Below are 26,344 nucleotides of genomic sequence, written 5' to 3' on the forward strand. Positions count from 1 at the left end.
GTGTCACGGGTCTTGTTTCTGTGTGACTGGCTTTATGTCAGGAACTGGTCTGGTTCAAGTTATTAGAATCTCCAGATTCTGAGAGGCCTACAACTTAGCTATATAGGCATGTCTTACTGTCTTTGTGGAACTGCATGAGTGCACCCAGCTCTGGTGGGAACTGGTGGGAACTGGTAAGATTTCTCCCCTTTCCTAGAAAAGGGGAAGTTGCAAAAATAAATGGAAGTGTGTGTGTGTGTGTGTGTGTGTGTGTGTGTGTGATAGGAAAGAAACTTGCAAGTTCTTCTGTCCTTCACTGTTTCCCCCTGATAACTCCAACCACACACAGAGGCCTTGGCCCCTGGCCCTCTATCACCAACCTATCATATTCTTGTTGGTAAACAGCAGATGAAAGAAAGATCTTTTCTTTTCTACTGCCAGTTGGGTCTAATTTCTTAAGCCACATTGTCTGAAATCTCCCTCTTTTGATAAATAATGCTACCTTCTCCTCCTGGAATCCAGGTAAAGAAAATTCTTACTTACTTCTTTTTCCCAGATACTTCCGTGTCTAGATGGCCTAATGGCTGCTGGCCCTTAGGTCCTGCCTCATCAGGGGCATCTTAGAGGCCTTGACAGAAACACCATCAGTCAGGTAATTTGCATGAATGGTTCTTTAATAACCATCCAGCTCCCCCTTCTCACCCTTCCCTGCAGGATCTTCATTAGTCAGTAACCTAATTCAAGCTTGAAAGATTTCCATTACAGTGCCCATTGTTTCCTGACCATTGGCTAATTTTCTGTTCAGCAGGACATTTTTTTTTTTTTTTTTTCTGAAGCCTGTGACTTGTCTCTTGACTGACATACATGCATTTCTTTCTGGAAAAGTAAATGACCTCACTGCACAGCACAGCACAGCACATTCTCCATTCTGTTAATGGTGCGTTCATTTTGTCAGTACAATAAAAGGTCACAGGCAAATTATCAAAACAACGCCTAAAGTTATCTTTAAAAAACAACATAATGTGACATAAACATAGAGGTCAATGACCCATGAAGGTAAGGAGACAGCGCAGATCTCAGGGTCAATTAGGTGTTGACAGAGGACCTTCCGTTTTCCCAATTTAGCAGCTTGGTTATTTCTTTAAATTTACTCAACAAGTTGGATTGGAGCATCCATCTGGGTTAGACCATTGAGTAGAAAAGCTCAGAGTCTTCCAAGACTCTTAACATTTTACAGACAATAAGCTTGTGGTTTTCATCTCTAGCTGTACATGTCTGTCACTTTTGAACATACTCTATTCATACATAATCTCACTTAATAGGAGACTGTGGATTTAATAGGAGACTTAGGATAGGAGACTGCGATTTTCCACAGGTGTCTACATGAGTTCAGTGTGTACCCAGGGTTGGAATTTTTCTAGAAATTTGGTTTTCTACCACTCTTATTACACTTAGTTGTTATTTTCTTATAATTAAGTTATCTTTTAGATTACAAAATGGTTCTTCAAGACATGTCTCTTTAGAAAAGCTGAACTCTTGTCTGTGTCTGCTAGGCATCATTCTTTCATGCTTAGTTAGCCTTATTCTGGAGTATGGATTTCCCCTTCCACATGTTATCTAGAATAATGATTTTGAATTTGTATGTTGAACTAAAAACACAAGGCTTCATTAAATCAAGAAGAGCTGCCTCTTACCTAAGGAATTCTGCTTCCTTCAGTGGACACCCCATTTAAGTCTCCCCAGTCAGAACATTCTTGTCCATTTTTCAGGCTGCCTCACAGCCCTGTTTTGACAACTCATTTACTCTCTCATGTTAGTTACTTTTCTAGCCACTGTGACCAACCACTGACAAGAAGCAACTTAAGTGGGGAAAGCTTTCTTCTGATACCTGGCTTGAGGCTGGCGTGCATCATGGATGAAGATGGGAGCTGGAGGCTGTGTGGTCTTATCTAGACAAACCAGGTAGTAGTGAAATAGGACAGAAAATGAAGTTAGGTTATATACAAGCAAGGCCCACCCTCAATGATGCAGTTCTCTCCACTAGGCCTCCTGACCGTCATAGAACTCCTATAACAGCAGGCCAGGTGGAGACCAAGTATCCAACCCTCAAGAAAAGGTAGAAATAAAGCTTTTAGTTGTGAATTGCCGAAGTTTGAAAGCCAAGATCTTTCAAAAGGATCACAATGTTTTCAAGTAAACTCTGAATAATCTCTCTATTGCTAACGAGTCTAACATTTTCCTTCTGACTATGTTGGGTCTGTTGTCCTGTCTTGGTGATTTGGAAGGACTGGTCTTATTAGGACAGCAGTCTTAGGGGATTCATGTGTTCACAGCTGAGAAAGGACTTGTGAGCCAGGCTGAAATGACTCTTCCCAGCTTCCACTTCACACCCAAACTTCCAATTCTCCCTTGATGCAATGGATGGGACCCAAGGTAGTTGAGGAGAAAAGCCTGCCTAATGGGAAGGTTTCGTCACGCCCAGTGCTATCTCCTCGGAAGATGTTTCACAGATTTCTCTTTGTCCTTTATGGTTTTGAAATTCCTCCCTGTTGAGGCATGAAAGAAGCCTAATGGATGAGAGATGAGCATCCAGGCAGTGTGCCTCCATTCTTCCCAAAGCACAGGTTTCTATGACATGTGCACCCTTAAGAGTCTTTGATAATCCTTTTTACCAATCTTTTTGTCAGAGTTTAAAAGGAAGCTTCAGCAGCAGGCACAAAGGGGAGGGAGCTTATGGGACAGAGCTGAATGACAAACTGTGTGCCTGGGTGTTTGTGAACTGAGCTCTGCTTCCTTCAGCCTAACACCAGTATCTTCGAATATATTTGGAGACATAGACTTTAGAGACTTTAACTGAGGTCATAAAGATGTGGCTCTAATCCTGAAAGACTGGTGTCCTAATAAGACGCAAAACAACAGAATGGACTTGTGCACGCAGCAGGAGGGTTGGCAGGACACAACTGCAGAGCCATGATTTGCAAGTCAAGGAGGCCTCAGAAAAAGTTAATCCCGCTGGCACATTTAGCTTTTAGCTTCAAGAACTATAAAAAAAAAATTAAATAAATAAATGGCTGTATTTTGTTAGAGCAGCCCAGGAAACTAGTGTAGTTGTTTGTTTATTTGGTCTTGAAGAATGGAAACTCTGTGGGTGATGAATACTTCATTTATACCATCAGTGCAGTGAAAACCCAGCACCCAAGGTGGATTCATGGTGAACATGGATCACAAGCAGACATCAGCCATGTGGCTTTAAAACACTAGCTTAGCTTCTAACTCTCTCTCTCTCTCTCTCTCTCTCTCTCTCTCCCTCCCTCCCTCCCTCCCTCCCTCTCCCCCTTCCTCCCTCTCTCTTTCTCTCTCTCCCTCTCTCTCCCTCCCTCCCTCCCTTTCTCTCCCTCTCTGTCTCCCCCTCTCTCCCCTCTCCCTCCCCCCCCCACTCTCATTTTAGTGTTGCAGTTGACATTCAAACACTTTCAGAGACTACAATATTGCAAGGCAAAAGTTTTATTATGGCCAGGCCAACCTGCTTTCCATGGGAGTAGACAAAGAAATCGGCCCTCAGCTACAGCATGTGGGAATCTTACATAGGTGCTTCATGACCTTTGCAAGCAAGCTAAGCTTAATACAAAAGCAAACTCAGGTAGGTGCATTCAGAAATTAGAGAAGGATGTCAAAAGTGTTCTATCACTCTACATTTTACATCTTTTGAGACAGTATCTCTCTCTGAAGCTGAAGCTTACGCTATAAGGGTTGGCTGATGAATTCCTGGGATCAGACTGCCTTAACTTTGCAATGCTATAATTAGAGGTTAGAATGAAGCTGGTAGTTCAAGAAACTTGCCTAACCGTCAAGTTTTCAGGAAATAATCTTCAGGGACTAAAGTTTCCATTGCAATTCCATGTCTTTTAAGTGCTTGGCTATTTTAGAATTTGATTTCAAAGAAGAAGCCTCATGATACAAGAAGGCCATATGTATTCTGAAAAGAGAAACCATCACCAGCATTTGCAATGTAGAACACAACAGCTGAGAGAAGTTGATCCGCTGAAGCCAAAAACAACACCTGCTTTTCTGCTTAGCTGTTTTCAGACTTTTGTATTTGTCAAACCAATACATAAAAACAAGTATTTTATATATATTAATAGAATAGCATGTAATGGTTTGGCACATTGTAAAATGCTTAAATGAGGATTATCATGTTCATTTCCTTTTTTGTCATTTCTTTTAAATCCTGCTTCCTAGCTTTCTACAGTTCATAGTACATTCTCTCTGCCTACAGTCACCATTCTGTCTAAGAGAGCATCAGGACTCATTTCTCCTTTAAAACTGTATCCTCATCAGCCAGTCTTTCCTCATTCCTTCTCCCACTTCCCTCTGCAGTTTCTGATAAATACCATTCAACTCTTAATGTCTGTGAAGTCAACTCTTAGGTTCCTTGTATGAGTGATATCACACTACACTCCTTCTGTGCCTGGCTTATTTCATGTAACCCAATAATCTTCAGTACTGTCCACATTGCCACTGTGAGAGTAACTCATTCTTTTTGTGGGTGAATAGTATTCCACTGTGTGTCTGTATCACAGTTGACATATTCCTCAGCAGGTGAATACTTAAATCGCTTCCATCTCTTGTCGTTTGTGAGGAGTTTAGCAACTAACAGAGATTGCAGGTGTCCCTTCAACATACTGATTTCAATTTTCTTGGCTATACTTCAAGGAGTACCATTACTGGGCCATATAATAATCACAATTTTAATCTTTTGAAGAGCCTTCACACTGCTTTCCATATCATTATACTAATGTATATTCTCATCAGTAGTGTGAAGTGTCTTTTCTCCTCCATATCCTCACCAGTACCTTTTGAGATTAGCTATTATTACTGAAGCAACGGTAGGGACTCGACCAGCATTTTTCTGAGGATTAGTGAAATTGTGCATCATTTTTCATGTGCCTGCTGGTCACCTGTATGTCCTAACTAGATCTACTGGCCATTTTTAATTGGGTTGATTTATGTTATTGAGTTTTAAAGAGTTCCTTGCATATTCTGGATAACTCTTTGCCAAGTAATATTTGCTAATAACGTCCAACCTTCTATGGATTATTTCTGAATTCTGTGGGTGGTGTCTTCTGCTATATGAAATCTGTTAGTTTGATATGAACCCATTTATCTATTTTTGCTTGTCTTCCCTAACTTTGGGAGTGATGCATAAAATTCCTGTCCACTTAGATGTTTGGAAACATTTCCTTTACATTCTCTTCTGGTGGTTTCATAGTGTCTTGTTTTATATTTAAAAGTTTTGAGTTTTTTCTTATAACTGGTGAGAGGTAAAGGTCTTGGTTAATTCTTCTGCACATGGCTGTCTAATACTCCCATCCCCATTTCCTAAAATCAGTATCCTTTATCAGTTGCTATTCTTGGCATCTGTGTAAAGGTCAGTTGGCTGTGTGTGTGTGAGCTGGATTCTAACCCTCTGTTCTGTTCTATTAGTCTATGTATTTTGATTTTTCTAAACTTTAAACAGAAGTTAATGGAATGTATGCTCATGGAGTTAGACCAAGCCTGCATTCGAGAGCTGGGCTGTTTTGTGTGATTCCAGGTAAACTTTTCTGTTCCATATTGCTTCTTCTTTAAAGCATCCCTGGTTGTTATAGTATTCTTATATATCAGAACCAATTAATTACTGGAGTAACTATAGAAGCTTGATACCAAGTGTTCCACACTTTGTAGACTGCTTTCCCCAATACCACAAAGACTTGACAACAGACCTTCAAGGGTTAATATTTCTCTGAAAACCTGTTCTTAAAAGAGCCTTCCATGGCCTTAGACTTCTGAAAGGAATGGCCTGCAGGTGATAGCTCCTGAGTGTTTTCCCACAGAGAGCAAAGTCATTATAAATTATAACAATTTTCTCTAAGTAGAGACAAACACCTGTGCTTTGAAAGGCCTTAAGGTCCTGTTCACCATTGCAAAGGCTCCAGGGAGATTTAGATAAAGACCACCTGTCAGTTTCCACGCCTTTCCCACAAACCAGAGTTTTCTAAGCTGCAAACACCTGAAGTCTCAGCTCCAAAGCAGACCAAAAAGGATTTTCTGAAGCAGTGTTTAAAAAGCTATTTCAATTTTATTTACTTTGTTTTGTCTTGGAGGGTTTGTTTTAGTCCTCATCTCTGCTGAGGTGTTGACAGAACCAAAAAAGAACTTAAAATTCTAGAATTGAGCAGTTTGCTAACAGAAGCATGAGACTAAATGAGCACATAGGTGATTTCATGAGTGAGAAAGTAAAAACAGAAAATGCTGAAAATCAAAATAAATTAAGGTAGAGAGAAAAACGGAAACTTAGACAATACACTAACTACTGAAAACACATTGGAAGATCCAAGGAATTCCCTCACCAAGGAAGAACACTAAGGAAAAGAACGTTGGACTCACACCCAAAAGCAATGTCTACCAAACACAAAATCTTTTCCCACTAGAAGGAGCCAGTGCTTCCTGAGGAAAAATGGACAATTCTGGGTTTGTGGCAGGAAATGTGCAGGTCCAGACAAGTTTGTCATGGCTAATCGTCACGAAGTTGCCAGATATTACAAGGTTTGTGTTTTAAAAAAATCAAGGGCTAACTAGAAGAGGCTCCTACTGCCTCTAAGTGGAATCATTTTTGAGTTTTCTCTTTGTTTTGAGACAGGATCTCATGTAGCCCAGGCTATCCTGAAACTCACTCTGTAGCCAAAGATGGCCTTGGACACCTGATCTTTCTGCCTCCACTTTCAAACTGTTGGGATTGCAAGTGTGAAACACTGTGCTCAGTGTGAAGTGCTAGAAATCAAACTCAGGGATTCACTCAAGTCAGGAACTCACTCTAGCAATAGAGCTGCAGCCCAAGATCATAATTTGAGTCTTAGCAGTAAGAAAACCAATAGTTACTAGAAATATTCAGCATAGTAAGGAAAGAAAAATTGAATCTGTTCAAATCATGTGGTCCTAGTGATGTGAAAAAATAACTGGGCAAGTGGGAAAGATGGCAAAGAACCATATAATTCTGAAAGCTGAGAAAGGAAAAATACCAGCATTCATCCTGCTACCATTATATAAAATAAACGTGAAAAGAAAGGGCTGTTACACAACTGTTTCACACAATACATACAGATGTACAATGAATGACTAACCTTGTCCACATCTCCCACACACAAATGAATAGACTTGTGCACCAAGCTTCAAGGGCTATCATAGAACACAGAAGTCACCAGACCATTCTGAGCCTGGTATGAAAGAACACACCTGGGGAACAGCCTATATCTTTCCAGAGGGTCAGATTGCACCTGATTAAGTCTCTAGACCCAGCTGCTAATTGAAGTCCATATGAGCATCTACTCAGAAAAACCAAACTAGGAAAACGCCATAGGTGAACCTGCCTGGGATCTTCACAATCTAACAAGGAAGAAAAGAAGACCATTGCAAGGAAATTTATGAATTAGTGCAATATGGTTGGAAGACTAGAATACTAAAAAGGACCAGGACAGATGGGGTCACTTCTGTATTGCTGAGAAGAGTGTGAAATGATATTACTCCAGAAAATAGTTTAACTTTTATTCTTAAAAGCAAAAATAAAAAACAGAAACACTGAGCATACAACCCTGAAATTGCACTCTTTGGTTATCAGGGAGAAATAAAAGTTATGTTCATATAAAAATTCATATGTAAATGTTCATAGCAGCTTTATTATAATAGCTAAAATTGGACTCACCCTGCATATTCTTCAGTGAGTTCATCCTTAAACCAACCAACATTACCAAAGATAGCTTGCTACTCAACAATAAGGGAACAAAGCCACAGTTATTGTTAGACAAAGTGGATGCCCCCCCCCCAATGATGCTACAAAGGAAAGGACATTCCCAAGGCATGTGCTATATTAATTCACTCTAAATATCCTTAAAAAAAAAAATCCATGAAGGTGGAAAACAGATGAATAATTGTCTTGCCAGGAAATTAGGGTGAGAAGGGGTGTTTGGAGCCATAAGAAGATACTGTGAGAAGCCTTGTAGTAAGGGGATGGTTCTGTGTATTGATGAAGGCTGTGGTTACCAAAGGCTGCATATGTAGTACCCTATAAATATAGAAAGTATCTATATAATTGATGGAATTCATATGAATCCTGTGATTTATCAATGTAGAACCAAACCTGTCTCTCTATAGTCACAGTTTGTTTGACTGACTGACTGATTTTAGTTAAGTTTTGCACCCAGCAATTCTCCATTCTCTGTGGACAGCAACTGTATATTTTGGCATTTTACTGTGATTCAGTACAACTCTGATGCTATCTACTTGGAGTATCTAGAGTAAAGGGCTCCATGGCTGTTCATAAGACCCAGGTTGCTTTCTATAGCTCCATCTTGAGAGAGTAGAAGTTGAGAGATCCTGCAACCCCAATCCTGATAGATACTTTTCATAGAGAACTCAAGAAAGCACTCTGATGGTTTCTTATCAAGATTTTATTTCAGGCACAGAAAAGCAGGAGCTATGCATAAGACCAAGCATTATAAGAAGAGTTTTGGCTCTTCCAAGCCCTCTTCAGATGAGAAAAATCTCTCAGCATCTCTACAGCATTGCCAGGTCTTTGAACCTCATTTGATAGAATTTTTATGGAGGTTCTATTACATAAGCTTGATTGATCAAACCATTTGTTAGTGATCACTAGTTAATAAAAACAACCAGTTTCACCTGAAGCTGTCTTGGGATACAGTCACCAGTCATCTCATTAACACGTGAAAGGAATTCTTATAACTTAGAGATGCCAAAGCTCTTATAAGCCCTTATATCAGGAGTCAGGATTAAGGCCAGTTATTAAAATAAAAGGTGCTTCCCAGGTACAGTAATCCACCAGGCTATCCATGTGTTTTGTAAATACCGTGTGTACTGGCAGGCACGTCTACTCTCTGCCTGTGCTTTTGTTTGGAGAGTGGGGTGTACAGGGTGCCAGTGAAGCTCACATAGCAGATCATATTCAGCTAATGTTTAGACAGCTGCTGGAATCAGGTTTAATGAGATAATGTAATGCTTTTAGGTTTGTGGCTCTGTGTTAGGGGAAAGCCTCCAAATGATCCAGGTTTAAGTAACAGCATACATTCTAAACTCATAAAATTAGGCAGTTGTGGGAGCAACGAACATAGCAAATGACATGCTTCCCCTTGAAAATATGTGTTTTTAAAGATACTGGGAAATCTGTAGGTTTGGCAGTGGTGAATTACAATCTAATGAATTGTCAATTATCGTAAATTATTTGGTCACCATGACCAATAATTGTATCTAACTGAATTCCAAGGTATATTAAAGCATATACATCCTCTGTTGATATCTTCAAAACCCTCTTGCCTAGAGTAAGCATCTTTATTATTCTGTGTATAGCATGGTGGGGTAAAATATCAGATTCTTTTACTTAAGGGAATGTTCCAGAATGTACTTACTTGACTCTGTTTAATTTTCATTAACAGAGCTAATGCTAACAGGCTCTAAATGTGGCATTATGAATTCAATGGCTGTCCGTTTACTTCAAAATTGTTGATAGCCAGGACCAAAATGCACCTCAACAGATGTTGGTGACTTCGGGAACACTTTGTGTGTCAGAATCTTCTTACTGACTCTAGCTAGAGCATTCCTTGGAGAGGATTCTGACAGATTTCCATACAGCAAAGTAGACAGTTTCAGTGCAGGCTGCACTGTGCTGTTTCATGGAAAAAACAGAAGGCAGTACCTCCCCAACACCATGAGAATGTGATGTCACTGCAAAGGCTTCAAGAAGCTTCCGTCTCTGGAGAACTTAGCAAGATAGCCATGAGGATATCACAACTGTGTTAACTGTGACAATTTCATACTAAATGCAGAATAAGAAAGCACCTCCTGAAAGCCAGTTAATGAGAATTGAGAGGAGAAAGAAGTGTACTAACTAACCTAGAAATGAGTGCTTTCTGGAGCTCTACAATGGAGGATAGGGGCCACACTCAGGGACTTGGTGAGTGCTGGATAATGGGGACAGCATCCCATGCGTTTGCTCCTGATTTTCTCTCTCTTGTCTTGTTCTGCATCTTTAGATGACTCACTTTACACACACAATCTCATGAGCACATATAATACCTGAATACCCTGAAAGAAGCTGCAATAGCAATGGACTCAACCAAGGCTTGATGTTTCTTGGGAATGAAACATTCTTTCCACACATTCTGCTGTCATACTGTGAAGAGAAACTGTCAATTCTGATATGGCTTGGTTTTAAGATGAAATGCTTATCTGCACCAAACCGTTTCACCCACTTGTTATGAAGCAGTTGAGGGAGGGGCTAAGATCTAAAGGTGTAATGGTCATTAAGAGGGGGTTTCCCGAATGAACAGAATAAGACTGTCTTGCTGGAAACGCCTTGTCACTTTCAAGTGATGACATTATGCTTACATAAACCTAATACCACTTTGTCCTTGAGTGGATCTGTCTATTCAAGGAAATCAACCCCTGATTTAGGATGTATAACTCTAAGGGTTTAGTCTTCTGTAAGCTCTGCCTTCCAAGTATTATTAGCCACAGCATGGTACTTGGCAGCTGCGAATAAATTAAAATATGCAGGGAGAAAGTGGGCATTCTTATTGGCAGCGGTGCCTCAGCTCATGGCGAAGCTCCCTCTGACACGTTATTTGTTCTCCTGTGTGCTTGACTTTTCTTGGTCAATGAATATACTCACCACCCCTAATTGCCATGTTGTTGGTGAACATCTGAACTTTGTGGCGATTTCCATTGCCTTTCCACTTTCTACATGTTGGGACACCATTCAACTTAGCCAATGAGGACCAGCACCCTCATGAGCTCAGGAGTCTACTTTCCTTAGATCTCTCCAGGATAACACCTTGAAACAAACAGGCTTATATAACAGATGCACACTCTGCTCTCAGCCACATTAAAAAATGTGGAAACCAATTTTTGAATATGAACATTTTCCATATTTCCTACCAGTCATCTTTCCTTCTTGGCTGATGCTGGACTCTTCACCCTGCAGGAGATAGGGAGCTGTATCCACTGTGTCTTCCACTGCAGTTTCACACAAAGGACGGTGCCTGATACTTGACTGCATTTGCTATGCAATGACTGGAACAGTGATCAAACAGCTGAAGGAGAGTTTCATGATTTATAGCATCCTTTACTGTCTTTCTTAATTTTAATAATTGTTTTCTAGAGAAAGATTTAAATGATGATTTCAAGGTAATATAGGTGGGATGGGACAGTAGCTGTCTCTATGTGTCTTTTGTGCCTTTACATACAGGTTCAAAGATGTGTTTCAAGATATGGCACTTTCTGAAACTGCCCTACAGGTAACTTAAAGACAAGGAAATTATGGGAGCCACTTGATGGTGATCTGTTTGTTCTACTACATATTATAGTGTGTGCTGCTTTCTTGTTTCTCTTTTTAAGGATAGGCTTTATCCTTGTTTTGTGAGGATTTTTTTTTTTTTTTTGAGATCTAGTCCCATTATGTAGCTGTAGCTCGTATATAGACTGAAACTCCAAGATCAGGACAGCCTCCAACTCACAGAGATCCCCCTGCTTGCTTCTAGGGTTGTAGGATTAAAGGCATGCACCACCTTGCCTGGCTATCACATTCTATTCAATCATCCAAACACTGAGACTGACTCATTCCAAGATTCTTAGAGTCTGACCTCTAACCCTCTGAAGCTCTAAGAGGGTTGTAAGTAGTGGGGGTAGAAATACCAGGGGAAGGGGCTGAAGGGGCATCCACAGCAGCGAGCAAAGACTCTTCTCTGGCTCTTTCCTGTGGTCCTGTGAGGAGGATCTACCTGCTAGTGACAGAGATAAAGAAAGACTCATGGCAGGCGACTGCTCTAACACTGTTTGTATATAAGGTTGTTCAGCCTGGCCAGCAATAACTTCTCAACTAAGGAAATAAAGAGAAAAGATCTGGATTTAGAATGATCCAGGAGGTATCTGTGCACAAGCCAATGTTTTAACCAAGTGTGAGAGAGATAATAATAATAAAGAATGTAGATAAGAACGAACTGAGTCCACTCTCCAGTGCAGGACAATGATGTGAATGATGTTAGAGCATCGTACTTCTTAGCAGCTCTTGAAATTTGGTACAAGTAATATCCCCATTCCATAGACGATGCAACTCAGGCTCAGAGAGGTCACACAGCCAGAAGAGAGCAGTGCAGTGCACCACAGCAGTGATAAGTGAGATATACCTGCTAGCTTCACTATAGAATTTCAGGACTATCCCTAGGGATGGTCAGCACAAAAGAATATACTCAACACTTTTCAATTTTTTCACTATAATTAATGTGTAGTAGCCACTGATATTATCATCCTGTAATGATGAAACTGAGACCTAGAGGGGAGAAAACAGAGACAGCAAACAGGCAAGTAACATGGATGTGTCAGACAGTAAACATGAGTATAGCATAAATCATTGTAATGCCTTCTTCGTGAGCACCATTGATGGAGTAATGTCAGCAACGACATTGCCTCCCACCTCAGCACATTTGTGAAACAAGAGTGGTAAGCGTAAAGTTGAGATTCTGGAATAGTGATGCTCAGATTATCTAATTGCATCTTTTTTGAAAACATAATTTTGAGTGTGTGGGGGAATGTATGAGTGTCCATATATGTGCTGGTGTACGTGCGTATGCCCACACACATTCAGAGTGCATGCTTGTATCAGTGCTGTGGTTACCAGAGGTCAACACTGGGTGTCATTTATTAGGAGTCGCTCACCTTATTGTTTGAGAGTCAGTCCTGGGGATCTGAGGCTTTCTGGTCAACCTAGGCTGGGCAGCCTGCAAGCCCCAGTAATCTGTTTAAGGTCCCCAGTACTGACACTAGAAGCGTATGCCACCATACTGAGCTTTCTGTGTGGCTGCTGGAGAATGACTTCAGGGTCTCAGGCTTGCACTGCAAACACTTGACTGACTGAGTCACTACCCACCCCCTGTAGGGATGGTTTGAAAAGGTAGTTTGTGTGAGTAATAAAATTCATCACATGTTAGTAGCAATAACCATAGTTCAAAGAAATGACATGCAATTAGCTGCAGAGAGAAATACTCAAATATATAGACCACATTTTGGAATGTATTTTGAAGGAGGGATAAAGGGACAAAACTGCATGTGTGGGGAGCTGGGAGTATTTTTAATCCTGATGATTATTTTCATTTAGGCTAACAGTAAGTTTTAAGATAAGAGAATTAAATTACTAGAAACAAAGGTAAGTTGGTTTCCCTCTGTTAGTTCTGGTGAATAATCTAGACATAGAATAATGAGGCCCAGAAGGACAGCGGTGGCAGAAGGAAGGGAAGAGGAGTGGGTGAGCTGGAGGGCAGTGCTCTTCTCGCACTTCTATGGTGGCTCCCACACTATTACTCAGTGAGTATGTTAGGTAAGAAACGCAAACTCATGTTCCACTGGACTAAGAAAGACACATCCTGGTGATGGTTTGTGGCACTGCAAAAAGATGCAGTCCTGAACAAGCAGCTGGGAGCCACACGCTGTGCTGATTGCCAGTGCTTTACTGTGGTCCTGCAGCAAAGGAGAGCTGGAACTGGAGCATGGGTTCCTTATCCACATTTGCTATTCCATCCACACTTACATGTGGGTAGTTCCATGTGAGATTATGTGCTTTTGGTACTCAAGTTCTGAGTTTGAAGCATGTGTCTGGGATGTCCCGCCGAACTTCCCCTACCCTTGCCTCTGGATGCAAAAATACATAAAGTGCAAAATATTTGTACCTAGTATTTTAGTTTCAGTTGACTTTCTTTTATGGCTACCCTGCTGTTAAGCTAAATATACCTTTTGAGAAAATTGCATGTGTGTATGCACACATATGCACATGCACTTGCTTCTCTGCATGTGCATGAAGAGCAAGGCATGAGTCAAAGGAATCAAAGGACCGCTAGTGGGAGTCTGTTCTGTCCTTTACCCTGTGGGCTCTGAGGATGGAACTCACAATCCTGGGCTTGGCAGTGAGCGCCTTCATTCTCTGAACCACCTCATCAGGCCCCTAAATAATCTTTGAGTAAGATGACAACTTTAAAATCATTACTAATAGTGTTCAACTGTCTTACATTCTGGAGTTATTATAGTGTGGAAGATACTTTACAGTAAGTGTTTTCATTTTACAGAGATAGTGTTAGAGTAGCTGTGACCTGAAGTCAGCACAAGCTCACAAGACCACACTCCAGCTTAGAAAAGGACAGAGAGGGCACTTCATCCTGAAGCATATTTTTCAAAATAACGTGAGGCTGACTCATCCCACCAGTGTGTCTGGATGCGGGCAAAGGGCTGGCCCGAGTGGTTTCATTGTCAGTGGATCTTTCTGAAAACAACTTGCACTCCAAGAGAATCCCAAGGACTGAGGTCACCTCAGACCCAGGGACCTAGGACAATGACTCAGACATTTTGATTGAATTTTATGTAACATTGTCTCTTGGCATTTGTTCAAATGAGTTCAGGTGTTGGTCACTCATATTTGGCAGCCAAAGGCTAGGCTGCCCTGTGAGTGTGATATGGGTGGTCATTCAGGAATAAACAGTGAGTGAGTATAATTCCTGTTGTGTCTTATGTTAGTAAGTCTCCATGTTTACTGTGAGTAATAACTCTGCTTCAAACAGGCACAAGAGTTCCCACGCTCACTCAGTCCCTCACCTGATGACTGCCATAAAGTCAAAGCCTCTCTGCAAGTAAAGGGACTCTCAAAATGTCCTCCGAGTGCCGGAAACAGGAAAATGTGTTTTAAAGTCCACTACCTCACCTATGTGCCCATAACTTACCCAAATGAGTCCGTTAAATGAGCTGTTGATGTCACATTAGCCATTTTTTTTCCTCCCATGGAAATTCATGTTCAGCTCCTAGGTTACTTCCCTGTGTGAAATTTACAGGTGTGCCAGCCATAAAGAACATGAATGCATAATACATAAATAAACTGTATGTTCTTTTTACAGAAAATAAAAAAAGAAAGAAAAAGCCAAAAGAAAAAGGAAGAAAAAGAAAACTAGCCTCCCTTCTTCCAAAGGGAGAAAGCATAAGTCTTGCGTTTTTATTTTTGATGCCTTTTTGCCTTTAAATATATGGGACGACTGTTAATGCCCATATTCACAGCAGGGGTAGGGGGAAATGGCAGTAAATTGTAAGCACATTTACATTATAACAAGGCCCATGGAAGTGTTGTAATTCACACAGTTATTTCAACAGTGGTTGGAATCCCTCCAATTTAATTTTCTGAAGTTGAGCTGTGCAGCTGGGTCATCCCTGGTCTAATCTGGGAAATGCATCTCTTAGGGCTGTGGATCAGGACGCCTGCTTCACAGCTGTCACCAGGGGCATCATTTACAGCCACCAGGGTCCAAGGGCAAAGCACCATACTCACTTTATGTGGACACAGCAGCCGAGCTTCATAAAGCAGGCTACAAAGAGCAATAATCAATATTTCATGTTTAATGATGCAGAGCTAAAATTAGTATAGATTTTATGTCTTCTACTTTTCCAAATTATGCAAACATTAGTAAGCCCCTTTTAGTGCCTTTATTATAGTTCCATTTAAAAAAGAATCTGGAGGGGGGACTGGTGAAGAGACCTATTAATATTTAATTGAATGATTAAATAGTCAAAAGCATCAGAAGTACATATGGCTTTTAACTTTTGTTAAATAGTTACCCTTAGGTTAATATGAAATCATTCTCAACACACACACACACACACACACACACACGATTTATGTGAGTGTTACTGATTTTTATCACCAATTGCTGTAGAATGAAGTAAAGTGTAGATTGTGTTCAAATTTTAAGTTTCTCTAGATGCTCTGGAGCATGCTGGGAATAGCACAACCAATGTGCAATTCAGACAAGCTAAAAGGTTCTACTTAGACATAAGTGCACTTTAGAGAAAAACAATATTAAAAAAGATTTCTGATTTTAAATCTGTCCAAACAATATACCATACTTATTCAAAACACAAATGGATTAAAGACAAAGAAAAAAAATAAACAAACAGATGAAACTGCTTGATTCTTGAGTAGGTCCAATAGCTGGACCATGAGAATGAACTCGCCAGTCTCTTAGCTGTATCCCACTGTGTCTGACAGGTAGAAGCTGATCACAAAAAGGCAAATACTCTATTGGCCATTCATTCTAGTATTTCACAACCTAATTACTTCAGAAAAACTCTCTTGACAGTAGGTAGCATGAGAAGGAACCCGCCAATTATTCACCATGATGGTAACTTACACTCCCTTACCACTCAAAACGGATTTCATTTGGAAGAATTGCAATGCTGTATATGAATTGTACCTAAATAATTCAACTTGTATTTCTCAGAGGCACTGAGCTAATTTTTTTTTTCCAAAAAAGATAGTAGTCAAATAAAGTTGGGTAGGAATTGCCCTATTATTTTTCTTGAGTGAAACTGAGCCATGAAGTAAGTTTGAACCTTTGGGTTGGGACATCTTCTCCTACAAGGGGTCAGCTTTGGGTAGATACTTGTTATTCAAGATGATGGATTAATTGTATTAATTGTATTTGTTGGGAGTGCCAAGTAGGACAAACAAAAGCAACTTAGGATTCTTGCAGTTTTAGCCAGGTGCCCAGAGCTAAAACAGATAAGTCACTTAAGTGGATGGCTGACAGGGAAGGAAGGGAGGGTCCAGGAAACACTCCAGGCTTGGGGAAGAATCTTGAGCTATTGACAGTGTGAAAGAAGGGAAAGGAAGAGGAGGAAAGGAAGAAAAAGAATAAAGGGGAAGTAAGGGAATGGGTAGAGGAAAGGGAAGATGCTGGGAGCAAGGGAAGAAGAAGGGAAACCATTGAGCCATGTGAAAGAGCCACATGAGAGGCCACTGGGAGCTGTGGTGGCCTCTACCTCCTGCCAACCTGCATTCCAGCAAGAATTTATATCCCTGAAGTCTTTGGCTTCTCTCACTCATCTTGGTGCCTCTCTCCCAAGAGCTGTGAACAAAGAATCATGGATGATAAAAACGCAAACCACAAGCTCCTCAGGACTCAGAGGAGAATGGAGAACAGTGAAAGGAATAATAGTTGGAAGAGCTGAGACTGTAACCCTCCTGATACTAAAGTGTCCATGTCTTTGCCACGATGACAGGTTCAATTCATTTATTCATCACATAACTATTAAGCCACCCACAAATGCTTTGTTTTGTGGGGGAAGGGCAGGTACACCAGGTGGATGACCCAGCAGTCCTGACCTCCAGAAATTTAGGTGGAAGGAAGTTAAAAGTAAATAAAAACTGGAATGATGGCTTGTTGCTAAGGACCTGGGGCAGGAGACACAACCCTTGTTGAGTGGTGAGAAGACATTTGTGGATGGAGAGAGATAGAGGCATCCTCAGAGAAGAATGGGATGGGCTGACAGAAGAGTTGAAAAGATTCAGTCATTGAATGTCATGGAGGAGAGCATGTGGTTTCTGACATTGTGTATCTGAGCAGGCTTAGCGGAGTTTGGGAAGAGGAAGGAAAGCAGAGAGAAGCAAGCTGGGTTCTACTGTGTTAAGACCTCAGTTGCAGGCATGAAATGTTTGTATGTTTTTAACATTAAAACAGAGCTTTCTCAAAGATAAAACACCCGGTGGGGAATGTTGAGCAAGCCAACTTCCTGATTCATCTCTGAGAAAATGAGGACATGGTTTGAAACTTCCAGGCCATGCTTATCTTATTCCAGGAGATGCTTTGTATAGTTAGCATAAATAACCTAATGGCACAATCCATCCTCCAAACAGTCAGTAGAGCAGCTGTTCAGAAAGCTCAGGGTAGTCATTGACCTTATGTTTGATAGCGTTTCCTAGAACATCAATGGTCAGATTGAGTGATGCACTGCACCAAAGCCTGCCTCACCCAGGATACTCCCACAACTGAGGAATGGAGGAAAGTGCCTGGCACAGAGCCTGCAAACTACTTCCTTCCTACTCTTTTCTCTGAGTGTTTCCTCCCCAAAAGAAAATAACAATGCAGGCATCACAGCACACAGTAGACGAGAAACTGTTAAGACTACCAAAAGCTGGTGCCCTCCATTACCCATAGTGTGGAGGATAAAGAGGAACATGCAAAGCCTAAAAGCTGGACTCTGGCTTTCAAAAGCAGCTAAGATGCTTTTAACGTTAAGCTGTACAATTTTCCAAAAACAAACAAACAAACAAAACAACAAAAACCCCAAGACAACAACAACAAATGATTGGTGGATACTCAAGCAAGATCATATTTGTACATTGGAATTCAACTTCTCATCATACATAAGTGATGTCACCAACCCAGAAGCAATAGGTACTGTTGTTCTAAGATCACAGATGCTCTACTCCATGATTTAGAGGCTCTACCCTGTAATTTATAGAGATCAGTCACAGCCACCGCTTGTATCTAAAAGAAGTCTGTCTCAAAAAATCTGTTTTTGTTTTGTTTTGTTTTGTTTTTTTTGAGACAGGGTTTCTCTGTGTAGTCCTGGCTGTCCTGGAACTCACTCTGTAGAACAGGCTGGCCTCGAACTCAGAAATCCGCCTGCCTCTGCCTCCCAAGTGCTGGGATTAAAGGCATGTGCCACCACTGCCCAGCTTGTCTCAAAAATCTTAATTAACATTTTTGCATGTTCATGAATTAAAAATTCTAAACAGACACATACAAAGATATTTTTCTTATAAATTGGTTCTCTGTAAAAAGCAAGTGTGAACACTACCATTTATGTAACTTGCATCGACTGCTAGTGACACTGAAGGTGTGGTGAAATATGACAGAGTAAGTGGGGAGGATCGGAGTAGAGAACATAGATGCAAAGAATAAGTTTGTGGTACTGAAGACAGAATTTCACTGTAAATGCCAAATCCTAAGTTTTTCATTGAGAAGTATGTTCTGTAGGACTGTTGATTATCTACCTACTGATCAATTACCTGTCTACCTATCTATCTAGACTGGGTTAAATTCCATAAGAAGTAGGAGTAGACAGTACCGAAAATGACAGACAGGGAGAACAAAGCCCAGAATGGGTAGCTGGCATATTGTCAGAGAAACTGAGGCTATGTAGGAGTAGAGAAAATGGAGAGGACATAATCAGGAGTAAGGAGGAGCCACCCTGTCTCTAGTCCATGTTGTATGTAGCTCACTGGAAGAAATGGTTTCCTTCTAAGACTGCTTTAGGAAGAAGGCATACTGTGTGTCTCAGCCAAGTTTGTCATTAGTGAAATCCTCTAAATGTTGAAACTGTTCTTGAAACAGTGTAGTTATCTTGCTCTCACAAGAACTTATCTATTCCTAGAACAGTAAGGCATGGTTCAGCTAAAACAGGATAATTTAGGAAGTGTTCAAAGGAATTGAAAGAAGAGGCTTTTGCTGAGGGTGGACTGAAGTTGCACAGCCATATGGTAAGGGTAAAGGGACTGGAGAGAGGTGGGGGTGGGCTCAAGTTCTAGAATGCTCAACGTAATGCAGGTATGATTTCAACTGTGTGCCAAGAGATGTGTAGGGTATATACAAAGATATGTCAACATTGGGACTTGGGCACCTGGGTGTTTAGAAATCCAAGATCAGTACCCCTCAGACAGTGAGGGATCCCCTTAGTTCTGATTGTGCTTTTCCTTTGGGACTGTCACTTCAGCACTTTCAGGGAGCAGGCTACATAGTATGTATGGCCCTAGGAAATAATCTCCCCAGAAACAGAATACTATACACCTTCTTTACATTTCCTCTTCTGTAATCGTTAAAACTGGGGACCTCTTGGCTGTCTCAAGCACCCACATCAACTTCTGTTATATCCCTATAGCTGCAGAAATGAGACCACAGTGACTACAGATACTCAAAACTCAAAGGTGTGTGTGTGTGTGTGTGTGTGTGTGTGTGTGTGTGTGTGTGTGTGTAAGTGGACATGTGGACTATATAGTAAAGGTTACTATGATACAAGAGAGAATGTTTGCTGTATAGCCAAACCCAGCACACATTCATTAGAGTCACAGTCAGCCAAACTAACATTTTTTTCCTTTACTAACTGTGAAGTCATAAATTTGGAAGGAGTATACATATGTGGACCCATAGAAACATACCCTCCCTGGAAAAATAGTATGAAGCATTCTTCTTAGTGATGAAAAAAACAATAATTCATTTATGTCACAATATTGTATTCCAATTAAAGCAAAGTTTAAACTGTATTGCATGTTTACTAACCATTGCTACCTCACCAGAATTAGACTTTTATTGTCTCAATGTTGTAAACAACTGATCTTAAATATTGCAAAAAAAAAAAATAGAAGGTATTAATTTGTGGTTTTAATTCTTTTTTTTTTTACAGGAAGAACTAAAAAGACTACAGAATCCTTTAGAACAAGTTGATGATGGAAAATACTTGCTTGAGAAGTAAGTGAAAGTTCGAAGGAAGTTACATTATTTACTAACTTGGAAAGATGATATGAGAACCAAATTCTGACAAGGCAAAAATGAATAAGCACATTTGACAGCTGCTCATTGGTGTCTTTGGGCTAAGAAATGTGTTCCAGGTGAGATATAGGTAGATAGGACAGGGCTAGTTCTACCGATTAAACCAATCAATGAAATGTGTAGATGTCTGCTGTGTAGGTCCTAGAACTTGATACCTAACCCTCTTTTTGTCTCTGGTTTTAATCACAGAAGGCAAGCATAATTTTTGACACAAGGCAAGGACAAACTAGACTAATAAAGTATGCATTTGAAATGATAGTCTAACATGAAATAAAAATAGAAATTAAAAAATAGAAATAAAAAAGCAAAACAGAAAGACACATTATCTTACACATACATTTTAAAAAACAAATACTATTTAGAGTATGTGAGAATTCTATTTTGACTTCAACTTGAGGTCAAAGGCTTCAAAGACTTATTTAACTTTAGCATATGGTTTTATTAGGCTTCTAAAACATTAATATGTTCAGCTGATAAACAAACATGTGTTGTCAAAACAAAGGAAGAGAAAGTAACCATCCTTTGTTGAAGTTAATATTTAGAATGGGCAGCACTTGATCTGGCTTGTTCTTAAGCTGACTAGATGAGGCTTGAGGCCAAAAGCCACTCTTGCCACTGCTTGGCTCTGAACGAGGGTCAGGCCCTTGGCACCCACAAGATGCCAGCGTGGGAGATGGCTCTGCGAATCTACCGAGCTGTCTCCACAAAGCTTGGCTGAGCCCAGATAATACCCACCATCCCAAGGTACCCAGTAGAATGAAGACTCTTAATACTTAATGGCTATCCAGTTGGTACATATATTTGGTAACGCTCAGTTAACAAGATGCCCACACAATTAGCGTTGTTACCCAGTACCTAACCTAGATATTATAACTACCCTAGACTGCTAGAGACACGGGAATGTCCTCAGCCATCTTCTCCTTCTCCCCAGTTACTCTCTTCCTTCTTCCATCCTCCTCTTCCTCCTCCCACATTAGCTCCTCCCCAATTGCACCACTGCAAACAGTAGCAGCAGCAGGAAACCGTCCTGCTCCACTCCTTTACTGCAGACTTACAATGTAGTCTATATTGCTAAGGCTTAACAGACAATTCCGCATCCAACTTTGATTATGACCTTTGACACAAACAGGATTATGATTTTCTTTTTACAGATAAGAAAGGAGGTTTCAGTAACTTATTCAAGTTACTTATCCTCAGCTGGTATGTGAGATCAGAGTGAAACCTGAGTCTGGAGGCCTCCAGAGCCCTCAAGTCAACAACCATGAGTTGAGTCCTCCTGTACTGCCGACATGCAAGGATGTCTTGCATGGTTCTGGCACTAGGAAAGAATGTTAGTATTCCGGAGAATATAAAAGTAGGTAAATGACAACTCTCAAATCATATACACTACTACAAAGAAGTAAACATGACTACTGGGGGAAGAAGTAAGCAAGTCTCAGAAGAAACACAATGGCTGGTGTTAAATGTTCCAAGGGATGGTCACTAAGGAGCAGCTAAGTCACTCCTCTGTTCCAGAAAGCAGAACACGAATTAGTGAACAGGGCTTACAGAAGCAGCCATGTTATTAAAACGAATGACAACCACTTTGAAATGCCAGCCTGCACCACACCAGAGCAGACATTTTTGTTAAGAAATGAGGTGACAGGTACAAGGAGCACCCTAGGAGAAAAGAAGTGAAAACACTCAGCATGTGGAAAATATCCCTGTAAGTGGAACACCTCAGGTGTGAGTTCTCTTTCTGTCTTTCCCTTGCCTTGTGAATTAGGTTCCATCATTTAACCACCCAAGTCCCAGGTTTCTGATGACATCAAATGAGATAACCCAGGACAGATGACACCCTCAGTGCCAGTCCCCTTCCCTTCCCATCTGAGTGGGTGTTTGGACAGGACATCTCAGGTTTTTCCATTTCTGTGGTGTATGGCTTTGCCATGTCATCTATGGAAGGACAGATTGAATTGATTAGATGAAGTGTCTGACTTACATGCACGTTTGATTTAGGGCATTATTATTATACCTGGTCCTATAACATGAGTGAATAAGAATACAGAAACTTATTCATTATGAAAAATACCATGGAGTTTCCTCAAAAATTAAAAAGCAGAACTCCTGTATGACCTAGAATTCCCATTACAAGGTATATATCCGAGGGAAATGAAAACAGTCTGTCAAGAGACGGCTGTACTCTCGTGCCGACTGCAGCATGACTCAGAACCACCAAGACATGGAAACAACCTCGAGGGCAGTGGACAGATAAAGAAAATAGGCACACAGACAGAATGGAATATTATGCATCCACAGAAGAACAAAATCCTGTTAGTTATAATATGGATAATCTTGGGAACATTATATTAAATAAGCAAGCTGGATACTGAAGGAACTCTTTAGACCACTCATCTGTGTAATCTAAAACATTTGATCTCATGAAAGTGGAGGAGTGGAATGGGAATTTCCAGGGCCTGGGCAGGGAAGGGTAGTGACAAAGAAAGAAAGAAAGAAAGAGCAGTGGGTACTGCGTGAGTTACTGTTGGATGGAAATGAGAGGTTCCAATCTGTCTATTCCTTTGAGATAGGGTATCTCCCGGCACCTGGGGTCCATGTTTTCTTGGCTGGGATGGAAGCCTGAGAGCCACAGAGGTCTTACTGTCTCTAGCTCATTGCAGCTGAGGTTATAGGTATACATCAGACTCTGGGTTTGTCTCTGAGTGCTGGAGTCTGAGTTCTAGGCCCCATGGTAGCACGACAAGCAGTTTTAACAGCTGAACTACCTGTCAACACTAAAATGTCCAAGTTGCCTTTATTAGTTGAAAATAAACTTATTTTAAAAAATCTTTTCTTATCAACACTTTCACTGGCTATGTGTAAACAATAATAATGAAGATTTTAGCTCATTCTAGAAAGATTTTTTTCTTCTATGGATGTTGTAATGACATTAGGGCTACATCATATTTCTTTTACGTGAATATTTAGAGTCAGAGAGAGAGAGCTTACTAAAAATGTCCCGGCTCAAACCCCACTGCAGACAGATTGAATCTGGGGCCCTGGAGGCAGCATCTAAGAGCTCCTTTCAAGTGGTTCTGAGGGGGAGCTGGGGTGAGGACCAGTGCGCATGTGCACCCCAGTCTTTGCAGTTTCTCAGCAAACTCCCCAAGCAGCCATATTCCCTGAGGAAGCAGTGCCTCTGTGATGTTCAGCCCTTTCACTTAGTCAACCTGGCTACATCCATTTTTCATTATTGATTTAAATGTAGGAAATGAACTCCAAAAGTTTTTTTTTCTCCCTTTCTAATTGACCACAGCTCCATATCAAATCTCTCACCAACATGTTAATCTCCCCTCCCCCCCAGGAAGAGGTAAGCAACAATGAAGTATGTGTGGGCTTGTTCCCCAAGCCCCAACAGCAGTTTACAATTTCCCTTGTGCCATCCAGAGACCCAGAACAGCTAAAAGTGGCTGTGAATGGCCTGTCTGTCTTTCAGTTTGATGTGTTCTCCTGTAAGGGTGGAATACTCTAGGGATGAGAATTGGCTCCCCTCGAAGCACATAGACAGGTACAAGTCCTCCCGGCAGGAAAGAGTTTCAAATGCAATCATCTCTTTCCAGTTGTCAGTAAGGGAGAGAAGCAAATGCGATGGGCGCCAGACTCAATATTTAAATGGATTTCTTCGTACATTTGCATAGATTGCTGGAAATTTTTCCTGGTCTGCTACCAGGCAGGACTCTGTCCTTGAAAACTGTCAGAGTTGATTGAAAAACCTGGGGTCTTTTCAGTGGGCAGATGAGGCATTTCGTTACAGCTGTAGCTGACTTAGGTGCCGATGTAAATCACCTCCGCAATTCACAATGACCGTAACTTAAGTGATCGTCGTGTCATAGCAGTTGATTGGTTATTCCCCTTTGGAACATTACATTTATTCAAAATGCTTAACACCGTTTTGTGGTAGACAGCCAGTGTGAAGGGCAGGGAAGCTACAACTCTACGCTGTGTAAGACCAGTTGAGGGTATTTATATACATAGGTATGGATGCAGACCTGTGCACATATATTTGTGCACACACAGAGAGAGACACACACAGTCACAATAGAGCTTGGCAAATGTTCAAAACCAGACAAATAGTTAGTAATGTTATTAATTAGGAGGTTTCTTGGGAATCTATTATTTATGATAATTACATATTAACTTAAGTATGAAGACCTTAGTCTAGGTGCCTGTCTTAGTTGTAATTATTGAACTAGTCTCTTTCTATCTCTGGTAGGAGACTTGGCATTCTCTGTTCCACCACTTGCTGATATATAATGACTTAAGGAACCACAGGAAATTATTGATGAGATACATTAGCACTAGCCAGTCAAGCCAATAAATGTCATTTATAGTATGTTGGTAATGTATAAGTTGTATGACCAAATTAGGTCATGTAAGTATTTTCTTTATTAAAATATTGCTGTTTTTGTCTTTGATTGTTGCACGTGATATTGCCTACATTGTGGGTACTCTTTGCCAATTTGCTAATTTGTAATTAATGGTACGCTTGATAGACTTAAACTTTAAAACAGCCTTGTTACAAGGCTGCTGCTCTGTAAGATTGTGTAATCATGAAGTGAGTCTTTGTATGCCTATCTACTCTGGATTGAATCCATTTGTGTTTCCTCTTTAATAATTACACTTACACACACAATTATGTACGTGTACACTCATAATACACAGCTTCCAGACTGAAAGAACAGGGGCTATGGTTGGTGTTCTTGCCATTTTAACCACATGCTTTGAATTATTTCTGGCACACACATGGCTGGATAATAAAGAATTGACAGCAAATTCTGAATACCAATGCCACAAAGTAAGAAAGAAAAGGGGGAAAAAAATGTTTCTTACCCATCAGCAATCAGGTTGAGCAACAGCAGAGCTACTTTGGGCTCGTGGCACCACCTAGTGGCCATATAGAATGTATCTGCCTTGGCATGTTTTCTCACTGGTGCTGAAGGAAAGGAATATGCGTGTGACCCTAGCTAGCTTTGGGCCACTTTCCTCGTGTGTCTTTGTTCTTTCCTGCTGTCCCAGTTATGGTTCACATTAATTCAGGTAGCTTTCTAACTACTTTTCTTCATGTTCCCTGCTCATCCCCTGCATCAGTCTTAAACATCCCTCTGAACTCCTCTCTTTAAATCCTTTGCTGCCCTGAAGGCTTTCACACTGGAGGTCCCCATACACTGGTGGCTTTCACACTGGAGGTTCCATACACTGTGACTTGTTACAGCTTGGTAGGTTACCACTGGCCTTTAACAAAACCTTGACATACAAAAATATCAAAGTATGACATAAATTTTTCATCCAACCACACACACACACACACACACACACACACACACACACCCCTTGTATGTGCTCTATGACTGAAGTCCTATTTTGATTTTTTTTTTTATTGCTATAGTAAAGCAATGACTAAAACTAACTTGGGGAGGAAAGGGTTCTTTTCAACTCATAGTTAACCAGCCATCATTGAGGGAAATCAGGCAGAAACTTAAGGCGAAAACCTAGAAGCAGGGACTGAAGTGGTGACTCTAGATGGAGAGGAATGCTATTTACTGGCTTTTTTCCAGGCTCATGGTCAGGCACCTTCCTTATATCTCCATAAGCACCTGCCCAGGGGTAGTGCTGACGGTAGTGGGCTGGACCCTTCCATGCCAATCAAGAAAACGTCCCCACGATTTTGCCTACAGGCCAATCGGATGGAAGCATTTTCTCTGTTGAGGTTCCTTCTTCCCATATGACTCCAGCTTTGTGTCCAGTTGACCAACAGCTAGCCAGCACAGTAGGCATGGATCCTGGACAGTGCTATAAAAGACCCGACCTCTAAACTGCTCTGAATTGGAGTCTCTCAAGCCTGATATCAGATCTCCAGCCAGTGT

General features: G+C 40.8%; 1 protein-coding gene across 1 annotated transcript in view; it reads left to right on the forward strand.

Moving 5' to 3' along the window:
- The window catches only part of Iqcj (IQ motif containing J), a 166,023-nt gene that overhangs the window by 128,719 nt on the left and 10,960 nt on the right, over window positions 1–26,344 (forward strand). Inside the window, exon 2 of the mRNA XM_034500780.2 lies at window positions 20,296–20,360. Coding sequence (XP_034356671.2) covers window positions 20,296–20,360 — 65 coding nt within the window. The remainder of the gene's footprint in view (window positions 1–20,295; window positions 20,361–26,344) is intronic.

This window comes from Arvicanthis niloticus, chromosome 4, assembly GCF_011762505.2.
Source record: "Arvicanthis niloticus isolate mArvNil1 chromosome 4, mArvNil1.pat.X, whole genome shotgun sequence".
NCBI classification, from domain to species: domain Eukaryota; kingdom Metazoa; phylum Chordata; class Mammalia; order Rodentia; family Muridae; genus Arvicanthis; species Arvicanthis niloticus.